Source organism: Callorhinus ursinus, unplaced genomic scaffold (genome assembly GCF_003265705.2).
Source record: "Callorhinus ursinus isolate GAN/ISIS: 27379988/994484 unplaced genomic scaffold, GSC_fseal_2.0 scaffold28, whole genome shotgun sequence".
Taxonomy (NCBI): Eukaryota; Metazoa; Chordata; class Mammalia; order Carnivora; family Otariidae; genus Callorhinus; species Callorhinus ursinus.
The window spans coordinates 12568102-12581171 of NW_027397090.1; the positions used below are offsets into that span (position 1 = coordinate 12568102).

General features: G+C 45.0%; 1 protein-coding gene across 6 annotated transcripts in view; it reads left to right on the plus strand.

The window, feature by feature from the left end:
- Window positions 1-13070, plus strand: part of SMARCA2 (SWI/SNF related BAF chromatin remodeling complex subunit ATPase 2) — a 169397-nt gene that overhangs the window by 73371 nt on the left and 82956 nt on the right. For all 6 annotated transcript variants that reach the window (XM_025891509.2, XM_025891513.2, XM_073878124.1 and 3 more), the window contains exons 20-23: window positions 4962-5069; window positions 5680-5766; window positions 9301-9347; window positions 11727-11893. In XM_025891509.2, coding sequence (XP_025747294.1) covers window positions 4962-5069; window positions 5680-5766; window positions 9301-9347; window positions 11727-11893 — 409 coding nt within the window. The remainder of the gene's footprint in view (window positions 1-4961; window positions 5070-5679; window positions 5767-9300; window positions 9348-11726; window positions 11894-13070) is intronic.

Here is a 13070-nt window from a genome sequence, read left to right on the forward strand (position 1 = left end):
TTGTTTGTTTTTTAATTGGGTCATTTCTTTTCTTATTGTTGAGTGTTAAGCCTGAAAAACTCTTAAAAATAGGAAATGTATTTTGTGTGTACTAAACAGTCATTCTGTCTATTATCCTGGACTGAGCTCAGATGAAACCAAAGCAGGCATGTCAGGGTCAAAATTTTGATAAGGACAGCTCTACTTCATAGCAAAAAGTTTTCATAGATGACTATTTGATAAAAATGAGTTTTCATTGATGAGTATTTAATAATATCATGAGTCTAGTGACACACCTAATGAGCAAGGGAGGGTACCATTCCCCCCAGTACACCCGACACCACCAAGCTGCAGCATAAAATCCATTCCCTATACTCAGGAAAGAATGGCAGCTCATACGAAAGGACGTATATAAAACCTAATGTAAACTAAATAAAAATTGATTTTGCGATTTGGCTCCCGTTTGGGGTTGTCTATGCTGACTGTCCACTATGTTAATTCATAGATAATCAAGAGCCAACTATACTTTCAGACAGCTGTGCATATATATATATTGACGTCTAGATACGCTAAAATATGTATACAATGTCGGAGGTTAACTAGAGGTTGACCTACCTAAAATCGACCCTAATTTTGATTTAATCTGCATGAAGCAACAAATCAGCTTCACCGAGATGGGCAACTTGTACATTCATGATATAAACATTTAGAATGCTTGATGTAATTAATCATTACTTCGTTCCTCCCTCGCACCATAGATTCCAGAACCTGGGACTTTGTGAAGTATGTAATCTTATTGTTTGGAAGTCTCAGTTCAGAAAGTGGTAACGTATCACACCCTGTAGTCTGGGTGCACTGTTCCAATAATGCATCCTTTTGGAAAGGATGTTGTAAGTGAAGAATAGTATTCAGGCAGAAACCATGAATAACGCCTGAATCCTTCTCTGGTGGTCGGTGGAGGAGACTCTGGGCCAATATGAACACCTGATGTGGCTCCTTATGGGACCAGTTTGATCACTTACTAAAGTAAGAATTCTTAGGTGAGAATTACCCTGGGTGTGAGGTCAGCACCTCAGTTTTACATATAACTTGAGCAAAAATAGCCCCAGGGGCTCACCAGCCTCACTCATCGGGGGGACTCCCCCCTCTGAAAGGGGCACAAATTTCATTTCCTGCAGTGTCAGCATATTTTGAGGAACTTCATTCATGCCATCATCAGGTGCCATCACATCTCCAGGGGTGAACTCAGACCCAGCAGAGTTTAGAGGGCATGATTACCATAGAAACTTCTCTCCCTTGGTCCCTGGCGATCTCTGGGTATGTCTACTTTATAACTGTTCAGTCTGTCCTTTTCTCAGTACCTAGCTCTGGTTGGCTGCCTGCCATGTGTATGGCCTGGGCGGAAGGTGCAGGAGTCACCCCAGAAGCAGGCACGGTGTGACAGGTCAGCAGATGGGGTGTGGTGACACAGCCTACTCACCTTAGACAAGGGCGTGATGCTGAAAGGTCACCTCATGCACCCCATCCAGATGAATAATGCAAGCATTCAAGCCCTTTAGGGCAGGGGTCTTCAGAACACACCCTTGGGCGGGGGGGGGGGGGGACGGTTGTGTATTTGGGCAGGGTTGTCTACTAGTACTCCCTTGGAATACAGAAACAAGATTTTTAGAACTTCCGTTTATATTCTAAAAATAAAAAATTAAGCTTCGTTGACCTCTACCATACAGACTGACAGTGGTACCCACGTGGTGTGGGATCGGAAAGTCAGTCATGTGCCTGGGTTGGACTGGGGAGGTCATCCCAGGGGGAGCGTGATGGGAAGCACCCCCACCAGGGCACCTGACCGCCCGCCCACCCTCACAGCCCCACTCCTGCACTTCCTGCCTATGGTGAGACAGTGTGGAATTAATACCCTGTGTCCAGACCAGAGGATGTGGGAGGATCTGATTTTCACTAGACCGACATTCCCAGCCCCCAGCATGGACAAAGGGCTTACGAAGATTCTGCAAAGGATTGCAGGTTGAACACAAGAAGAATGTGAGCCTAGGGACATAGGGAGAAAAAGGAAGTCCTGTCTCTTCTCCTGTTCCTGGTGTGGGTTTTTATCAGCCATCTCATAGGAATTAGCCAAAAATAATTAGATGTCATCAAATTGGCCCCTTGGAATAAATCAGTGGCCTTTAACCTTGACGACCATACCCTAAAAGTCCCATGTGTCTGTAGACATTAACGTTAGTGCATACACATAATTCATAAAGAAATCTATGGGCGTGTATTGGGAAGATGTGCTCTAGCGTGTCTTCCTGGTAAGGGGATGCCACTGAAAAAGCTTAATAACCACTTCTTTGAGAGAAATGAAAGGAGAAATTAATTGACTTTGGCTGGTGGCTAAGGTGATTGGGGAAGACATTTTAAGAAGCCCTCAAGGTAGAGTAGGAATTAGGAAGGAGGCATTAAGAGTCGCCCCCACCACCACCACCCAACCCCAGGCCTAGAGAAAAGTGTAAAGTCAGAGCTCGGAGTTGCCTGAGAAGGCACAGGGAGCAAACGTCAAACACAGTTTTGACGCTTATGACAGTGATTTCAATCACGTGGATCACACCAGCTTCTGGAATCCCCTAATGGCGAAGGGAGGAGGGTTAGGGAGACTTCCCCATCTTCGAGCAGCTGTTGGGTCCTCGGGATGGGTTCGCCGCTCTTAGCTGACTGGAGTGCCACAGGTGCGTTTGGCATCCCTGTCTGCATGGCATCATAGTACTTGCCTCCTGCTTCCCACAACGCTTAGCAGTCAGCAGTAGCTGGTGGGTTGAGGGTGCCGTCCCTAATTCTGTATCTGCTGAGCCCTAAAGCACTTAAAAGCAAGCGGTGGCCATCCCTTCCTGCAGAGAATCCCCGATGGCGGTGAACATGGGAAAGCCTGAACATCTCCTTGGTCATCCTCAGCATAGAGCTTAGAAGAGCAGACTCGGCTTCCAGTCCTAACTGCACCATTAAATACCCCTATCACTTCGAGCCTGTCTGTTGAACTTCTGACGCTCAGGTTCTGTATAAAATGCAGGCACGGCATGTGACCCTCTCCTGGAGCTCTTGTGTGATAAATGAAAGAAGGCACATAAAGCACTCTGTGTAGGTCCTGGTCCACAGAAAGAGCTCAGTGATATTAGCCCTTGGTGCCTTTTTTTTTTTTTTTTTTAAGATTGATTGACTTATTTTAGAGAGACGGAGGGGCAGAAGGAGAGGGAGAGAGAATCTCCTGCAGACTCCATGCCGAGCACAGAGCCCGATGCAGGCAGGGCTTGATCTCATGACCGTGAGATCATGACCTGAGCCAAAATCAAGAGTCTTAACTAACTGAGCCACCCAGGCACCCGCCTTGGTGCCATTTTTATGCTCCTACTGGTTGCAGTCTGAAGTTGTCTAACACTTTTCTTTGCCGTGATCAGATTTCATTTTGAGAGTGAAGGTCTCTCGAAAAAGTCAAAGTACTTTAAAAATAGGACATGATCAGGCATCTAAAACGGAAAGCCTGTAGCAAGTGCATTCTTATTGATTAAACTTGGAGATTTCTGTTTTTCCCCCTCTGGCCAAGGTCATTAAAAACAAAAACAAGTATATGAAAGGTCAGCTGCTTTTCTTAACTTTTCTGCAAAGGAGCCAGCCTTTCTCCCGTCCTCTTTGGTGCATCAAAACAAGTGGCGAAAGGCTATTAATTGCAGTTCCATCTGGCCTGACAGGTTCCTTCTGAAGCTGCAATTGAATGAATATTCAACTTCTCTTCATCTGTGACCTCCTCGCCCTGGCCCTCAGAGCTGAAAATAACCTGATCATTTTTAATCAGTTTATTAAACATTAGGCAGCTTGCTGATTTACTTTTAATCACATTCTGCAGATTTCTAGGCATTTATCTGACGTTTATTATGAAAATTGCACATTTGTATTCTGGGGATTTTTTTAATAAAGAAAATAATACTGGGAAATAATCAAGGCAGACTTTATGCATTAAGAACGTGCTAGAAGTATTGCAGGTGTGTGCTAAGCCAAGGGCATGTGAATTCCCTTTAACTGTCTTAAATCGGAATTTTTTTGGGGGGGGCTAGTCCAACTGGAGGCCCACGAGGCTTTGCCTTCTTTAGGTGGTCATAAAGTTGCATATCCAGTTTTGGACTAATTCCTCTCCTCCACCTGCTGTCCTCACAGGTAGTATTCTCTCGCCTCTGAAAAGCAGAGGTTAATGGCAATCAACCTAGGGCTATTACAAGTCTTACTTGTGGATTAGTACTGGGGGTTGCTGCATATGACCATTTAAAAAAACTGTCCTACAGGGGCGCCTGGGTGGCTCATTCGGTTAAGCAGCTGCCTTCGGCTCAGGTCATGATTCCAGGGTCCTGGGACTGAGCCCAGCATTGGGCTCTGCGCTCAGCAGGGAGCCTGCTTCTCCGTCTGCCTGCCATTCTGCCTACTTGTGCTCTCTCTCTCTCTGTCAAATAAATAATAAAATCATAAAAGTAATAATAATAAACAAATAATAAATCAAAAAATGTCTTACAGAGCAAATCTTGGGATATTGGGCAGTCGGTGTTTTTCTGTTCATATGAAAGAGGGTGTAGCGGGGAAGTGGAAGAAATACTAGGAAGAAACTCTATATTGAGCTTTTTTGTGTTTGAACAGTTTGTGAGCTCCTCTCTCTCTCTCTCTCTCTCTCAGATATGGAGCAAGTCAAGAAATTTCAGATAACGTGACCCTAGCCTCAATCACGTACACCCTTTGGCAGGTCCCTCCCCCATAATGGTACCATTAGCAGCGATGACCACGGTCTCCACCACCACCCCCATCCCACCCTCCACTCCTCGAATCCAGGGAGGGGAAACGGAGGGACCCATAGAGTTCCAGGACTGCTGCCCGCTACCCTGTCCCAGCTGTGTTCTCAGAACAGACACCTTCTCTCTCCTGCTCCTACTTACTCACTGTTCTTTCTCCCTCAGGTTGAATATGTGATCAAGTGTGATATGTCCGCGCTGCAGAAAATTCTCTATCGCCACATGCAAGCCAAAGGGATCCTCCTCACCGATGGCTCGGAGAAAGATAAGAAGGTACATTTCAGCAGATGATGCAACTCAGCGTGTTGTCTGTCTGTCTTCTCGCAGCCGTGACGTCAGATCCTCCCAGGAAGCGTCCCCGCTAATGCTGATGTGTTAGAGCCAATTTCTGGGCCTTATTCCGTAACTGTCGTAGCTGCCAAAGGAAATCTCATCACCTCTTCATTGCAAACTGCATTGGGGCAGGAAGAATGGAGTATGCTCCTATCACCCAAATTGCTTTTAGCTCTGCTCGTGTCAATTCTGCAGGGAATATATTCTGCCTAAATGTGGGGTGGCACCTTGAAAGGTTTTAAAATCCTGTGTCACTCCCTGGGCATCTGCTCCAGGCTTCTGTCTTCCCAGAATCCCGGGGAACAGACAGTCATGTCACAAAGCCATCAACTTGATATGATTCCCTCCCGTCGGGTAAGTTAGTCCTGAGAAAGATGTTCTATCTGTAACTCAGAAACTGCTCTGTGACAGGAGCCTTGGGCGCCAGCAGACGTAGGTTACGGGGAAGACCTATGGCCCTCTCTATAAAAGCTTACTTTTTAAAAATGGGCAGTATCTGCTCAATTAACGATTTGTTTGTCCTGTGTTTACTCTCTCCACTTGTTCTCAGGGAAAGGGAGGTGCTAAGACTCTCATGAACACTATCATGCAGTTGAGAAAAATCTGCAACCACCCCTATATGTTTCAGCACATTGAGGTAAGTCTGCACTCTCCACTTTGATTCTGATCCTGATTGCACTACTCCTACTAACACTACTTTTTAAAAAATGGAGGGAGGGGGAGAGAGAGAGAGAGAGAGAAAGAAAGAAAGAAAGAAAGAAAGGAAGGAAGGAAGAAAGAAAGAAAAGAAAAGAAAGAGAGAAAGAAAGAAAGAAAGAAAAAGAAAAAGAAAGAAAGAAAGAAAGAAAGAAAGAAAGAAGGAAAGAAAGAAAGAAAGAAAGAAAAAGAAAGAAAGAAAGAAAGAAAGAAAGAGAAAGAAATATGTGTGGACATTGAAATGACATGTTCTGATAGCTCAACAAGCAGAATTAACAAACGTGAATTTCCTGGTTATGGATTCTCATTGGCACCAGGCACTGAGCATCTGGAATTTTATAACCAAGGGTTTGAAGCATTGAGAAAATACTGCAAGCTTGGGCTCATTATGTGGGTTTGGGTAAGTGCTGTGAATTGCCTTGTTATGGTAGGAGCTATGAAATTGAAGGTAATGATGAATACATCCAGTTTCCTCAGGAGGATGCTATGAAAAATATTGAAATAATGTATTTGTACCTGTTGAAGAGGGAGATGCTCTCAAAATATTTTCTTTGTAAAAAGCACTGACTTTGGTTCGGCTACATAGATCTGCATTTTTCCTTTCTGGCTTCTATCCTGACAATGTAAATCCTGGCTTTTATCCTGACACTCTGGTTCTTACAGAGCTATTTTTAGGGGTGAGGACATTTTCTGCCCTGTTCACTGCATGTAAATAACTTTTCTAAATGGACAGGATTTCACCCCAGTGGGAGCAATTGACCTGAGCAGGAAGGAAAAGGAGCCAAACTGTAGGCCCCACTGTTCCATGTTGTGGCTGAAGCCTGTGGTCATGGTGGGGCCTACTTGCCATGGCGCATGAGCTAGGGCATCAGGGACCAGATCACGGCAGGTCGCCAGCACCTGCACTGCTTCGTTAAAAAGGAAATATACAGAAGGTTCTGGGAAATCAGAATTTTAATAATTACAGTATAAAAACTGAGTTGAAATACTCCTGCCTTTGAAATATTCTTGACTTCGACGGTTCTTTTTTTTTTTTTTTTCCTCCCTTATTTTTGGCAGTCACGCTTGTCAGAGAGGAGTATTTATTGCAGGCCCTCTGCCTGTTCTGGAAACCCGACCCAGCCTGAGCCGCTGGGTCCACGTCCAGAGGGCAGGGTATCTCTAGGCTGACAAGCTCTAGATCCATGTCAACTGACAACAGCAACAATACCAGCAACAAAAATAAAATCCCACCAAAATCCTGGCTGTTTAGACACTCGGTGAAGGAGAATCCAGTGTGCAACAATGAGGCCATGACCTGGGCCACTTTGTAACCGTGACCTGGTGAAAATGTCTCGGCATGTCCAAGCGTCAGTGCGCTTGACTTGTCATCATGTGGTGACAGCTTATGGGACTGGCAGAGGCTAAACTTAAAAAAAAAAAAAAAGGCAGCATCTTATAAATTGATAACATATATTAAACAGGTGGAAGGTATCGATGAATTAGTGGTGGATCTATATTGGTCTGTGGCCGGGGGGAGCTAAAAAAAATTGTCAAATGATGAAAATGACCAGGGTCATGCCAGGTGAACCCGTCACCCACCGCCCCATCCACTCTTTCCTGAAAACAGTCTTGAGATATTTAGTCTGATTCGTAGAGGGGTTTGAGGACTTAGAAGTTAATGAAAATTAAGTGTCAGTCTTACTTCATTTTGGTTGTCATGCAAAAAATTAGCCTTTGAAACATGCTAGACTGTGTCAGGAAGGGGGATGGATGCCTTCCATCCTCAGGCTTCTGTCTGGAGAACCTGGGGAGCCGAGTTTAAGTAACCTGCCCTCCATTCCTTGCATATTTCCATTCTAAATAGCCGTCAGTAGAGAGACGGACTCTGATTCGCGATTTGTTTTTAACATAAAAGCTTTCAGAAGGCGTATTCCTAGAAATGAGACCCAGAGGCATGGGCACACATGGCCACAAGTCTGGCTGGGAGTTGGTGGGTGCATTTTGCCTCTGTCTTTGTATTGTTTACACACCACCTCTGTTCATAGGAAATCACTGCGCAAGCCCCCTCTCTCTGTTGGGCTGTTTCCCTGGGGACCTTTCAAACCAGGGAAATGAGCACATTTTTTAAAACGATGCTAATCCCTGGGGCGCCTGGGTGGCTCAGTTGGTTAAGCATCTGCCTTCTGCCCAAGTCATGATCTCGGGGTCCTGGGATCAGGCCCCATGTCTGGCTCTCTGCTCAGCAGGGAGTCTCCTTCTCCCTCTGCCTCTGCTGCTCCGTGGGCTTGTGCTCTCGCGCTCTCTCTCTCTCTGTCAAATAAATAAGTAAAATCTTCAAAAAAACAAAAGAACACAAAACGATGCTAATGCCTAAACTTATCACCGTGCACTGACACGTTCCATCTCTCTGGTTCTTATAGCCCTGCTTAGGCGATAGGGACGGATCCCAAAAATCTAGCGAGGAGTGGCTGCTGGTGGCATAGCTCTTGGAGTCAGAGTGGGCTTTCTGGCCATTGTCCATTCGGTGTTGACTTTGCCAGCAGGGTTAGCACACCGAGGGGCCAGAGCCCACCGTAAACGATGAGCGATGAGCTGAGCGTATGTAAGAGGAGACCTCAAAGGGAAAGAGAGCTGATCCCCCCGGGAGGAGAAGCTTTGCTGCTCAGGGAGAAGGAAAAGGAAGCAGAGGAGGGAGACAGCGGGCGGCTAGTGTGAAGGTGTGACATGCTTTCCTTCCCCACAGATGGTCTCCCGTTCCCTCCAGTCAGCCTGGAAACACCACTCAGAGAACAGTAACATCTCTTCTACAGGATCAGTGAGGAGGGAATTACGTGATTCGGGAGTTTAAATTTGATTTGAAATTCTAAAATTTTCATTTTAAATTTAAAATTCTGTGTTTTGAAGACGGTTAGCCCGGACACCTGAGGGAGTGGTTCATGTCCCTTGGGGGCCTTATTTGTAACAGCGAAAAGCACAGAATGGAGGAATTTCAGGATTTCTCTAAACTCAGATTTAGAATATAGTATACAGTCACCATGACTTTTACTGTTAAATGTTTTTGCAGTGTATTTCCATGCACGTCTGAATCCCGATTAGTTCGTATTAGGCTCTTTCTCTAGTCTAGATTCTACACTCCTTGGGGACGGATACTTCTGTTGTTCCTGGATCCCCCATACCTACCTGGCTCGGCCCTGGGTCAGTAGATGCTTAATCACTGTTTGATGAGTAAACTAACCCTGACATCTGAGTATGAGATTCTGGAGACTTGCACAAACTCCCAGGACACATTTGTGGCAGAATGAAAGTGTGAATTCAAAGACATTGAGTTCCCGGTTCATCGTCTAAAAAGTATTTTCTTACTTATTGTTTTGTTTAACTATGCTCTAGAAACAAATGGGATGACCTCACTAAAAGAGTAATTATTGAGTTAATAATTTACATATCTGGGTGGGTTTTTTTAATCATTTTTTTTTTTCTCCTTTCTCTTTTAAAGGAATCCTTTGCTGAACACCTGGGCTATTCAAATGGGGTCATCAATGGGTAAATCTTAAAATTTATCTTTCTTCCAAAAACCAGCTTGTTGGTCAACTTTTCACTCCGTAGAGTTTTCCATCACACACATACCTACGGCCAGCCTCCTGCACCCGCCCCCCACCTCAGCAGAGGGTATCGGAGTTGTTAACCGAAATGATATCAGCCTTCTCGTTTACTTTACTGGCATAAATTACTGCATTCCTTGAGCAAGTGACTATTCAAAGGACACGGATCTCATTTAATAGAATTAATAGTAACCTAGTGTCCTAAAATGTGGTGAAAGCAATAGTGTAGCTTGGGCCGAAAGAGAATTTATCGTATTGAATTTCAAGTTGATACTTAACTTGGGCGTGGGTGAGAGGAGATGCCTCATCCGCCATAAATATGTGTGACCTTCCAGTCATTCATCAGAGTATGGTCCGTATAAGAAACATTTTTGGGGGGCGCCTGGGTGGCTCAGTCGTTAAGCATCTGCCTTCAGCTCAGGTCATGATCCCGGGGTCCTGGGATCGAGCCCCGCATCGGGCTCCCTGCTCGGCGGGAAGCCTGCTTCTCCCTCTCCCACTCCCCCTGCTTGTGTTCCCTCTCTCGCTGTGTCTCTCTCTGTCAAATAAATAAAATCTTAAAAAAAAAAAAAAACATTTTTGGTTAGCAGCGGCCATTAAAGAGTGCCATGCCTTGCAACAAAAACAGAAAAGTTTGCATTCACAGGAAGTTTCTGTTTTGCACCAGGGGACATTGATTATTAGGATGTGGGGGACATGCTTGGATCCCAAAGGCAGATGGTGTCACTGGGCTAAGAACTAGAAAGTGGGACCCACCTAGAACCAGAGCCACCAGGCTCTCCCACTCCTGCTTGCTTATCTCCCCATCCCATGGTCACTCCTGGGTTGCATACTAACAACACGGCCACGGGAGATGTTTGGAAGATGGTGGTTGGAATGGGGGACAGAGGTAGGGAAGACATGCACGTGAAAATGTGTTAGAGACGACACACACACTGTGTCATAGAATCAGCTACTGATGATCCATTGCAGTGTTGTAGAGGGCATGCACTGATGAGTTTTCCCAGTCATATCAGCCCGACAATTAAGTTTTAATAATTTAACACATCTCTGTTGACAAAAGAGAGGAGTTTATTATGGAAGAGGAAAAGCCCTGCTTCAGTTCCTTGACACTGTGACAGCAGGCACCCCCACTATCCTTTTTGATTTGAACTTCTCTATAAGCCAGGCCTCCCCAGTCCCCTCCCCAGTCCATCTGTACAGTGTACATGGTGATCTTTTAAAAAGGTGTGGCAGATCTCGCCATTGCCCTATTTTCAGACCCATCAGTGGCTTTCTGTTGCACTTAAAGCGAACACACTCAGTGTGGCTAAAAGAGTCCTCCGGCATCTGCCGGCCTCCTGCCCCCCGCACAACCTGCTGCCTCTCTGTCCCCATCTCCAGAATTCCCCTATTGCTTATGTTCAGTTCCTCAGACTCACCAAGCTCCTTTACTCCACAGGGCCTTTGCACATACTCTTCCCACTTCCTGGAATCTCCTCCTCCTCCAAGGCCCCGTTCTTCAGCCGGCTGTCTTGTTGCCCATTATTTGGCATTTTAGCTCAACTGTTCTCTCTTCAGCAAGGTCACCTGCGTCAAGGGCTGGCAAATTTTTTTCTCTAAAGGGCCAGATCTCAACTGTTTTTGCCTGTGTGTGTCAAAAAGTCTCTGCCCCAACGTTGCCATTGTGTGGTGTGAAAGCTGCCACGTAGACAAAACAGAAATAAGTGAGCCTGGCTGCGCCCCAATCAAACTCCATTTACGCAAACAGGCAGCAGGCCAGGACCTAAATTTGCCAAACCCTGCTCTAATTTAAAGATGTCACGTGTTGTTATGCGTTGTCTCATAGCAACTTGTTATTTTTCTCTTTAGTGCTCATCACAATTTGCAATTAGCCCTTTGGAAGGCAGGGATTCTATTTTCTCATCCCTGTACACATGGAATGCGCCCGGCAGGTAGTAGTAGATGCTCAAGAAATATTTGGACACATCTTAAGTGCCCCAAATTAATAACTCGATGGGCTTACCAAGTAGCAGTTTAAGGAAACACAACAGCTTCATGACTGTGTGTGGATAGGAGGGAGAGAGACTTGAGGGAGAGGAAGAGAGAGACAGCTAGTGAAAGTATCAGGAACACGAAACAATCTCCTCTTTCTGGAATCTGTCGCCAAACATAGCATCTATAATGTACTCCTTGTGGGTTTTATATAGAAGTATTTCCTTTTTCCATGCCATGCCCTCATCGCTCTGGGGTGGATATTCATTCATTCACTCAGGCTATCCTGGATCCGTCAAGAAGACAGCAGTAATACCATCTTCTTGTTTTGCCTTTTTGGGTTCAGAGCTGAGCTGTATCGTGCCTCAGGAAAGTTTGAGCTGCTTGATCGCATTCTGCCAAAACTGAGAGCAACTAATCACCGCGTGCTGCTTTTCTGCCAGATGACGTCCCTCATGACCATCATGGAGGATTACTTTGCGTTTCGGAATTTCCTGTACCTTCGCCTTGATGGTGAGTCCCGAAGGGATCAGGCTCAGAAGCCACGCCACGCCGCCGGGCGCGCAGGGGGTGGGGGGCACTTAGGTCTGGCCCCAGCTGGCAGGAGGAGGGAAATTGTTGAAGAGTTAACTAGCAGGGTAGGGTGCAGCTTTTTTTTGCAGATGGCAATTTTTACATCCTCCACCTTAAAATAAGCCGAAATCACTCGCACAGCTGTTTATCACCCCCAGACAAGCCAGCGCAAGTGGACTTGGAGGCATTTATGAGTGCCACAATTAAACTAAATGAAACTAAATTAAAATTTAAAAACCCTCTCTGCTTTTAGGATGGTGTGTGACCTACACACGATGCCGAATATTCTGATAAGCCCTTAGCTTTCTCTTTTGAGGCATATTTTAAGGGGATAAAGCCTGTGTCTCCTCTCTTCGGTAAGAGTGTACTTATTCATTTAGGATGATACTGAATTATCATTAAAGCTTCTTTCTTTTCCTAAATAGAACATTTCTCCATGCTACATTAAGAGATAGGGCCCCACTGTGTCCTGGATTTTACAAAACTATGTGAAATAGTTGCCTGATTTGCCTGGGTATTTCAATTTTTAGAAAATCAGTAAGAACATATGAATGGAAGGAAACATGCATTTAGAGATATTTATTTCTGAAAGTACTGTATGATTTGGATACCTGCCCTAATATTTTTGAGGTTGAAAGATACCAAATTTCCTATGCTGTGGCAGGGGGATAGCACTTTCTAAGAGTGGTACGTGGGAATAGGAGCTAATTTATAGCCAGGATGGTATGGAATCCCTGCACACAGAATAGTAACAGTATTACTGTTATTACTGTTAATTAGTAGTACTAATATCTGTTTTTATCTGATGCGATCTTCCAGTTATTGTTATGTGGGAAATTTAAAAGTTTATGTTCCATTAAGAGGTTTTATTTTGGGGCGCCTGGGTGGCTCAGTCGGTGAAGCGTCCAACTCCTGATCTCAGCTCAGGTCTTGATCTCAGGGTTGTGAGTTCGAGCCCCGTGTTGGGCTCCGCACTGGGCGTGGAGCCTCCTTAAAAAAAAATAAAAACTTTAAATTAAATTAAATAAGTAAATAAAAGGTTTTGTTTTATGTTCAGTCCAACATTCTGTCCCCCTGGTTGCCCCTAATTAGATAGAACTGGACACACACCAACTTC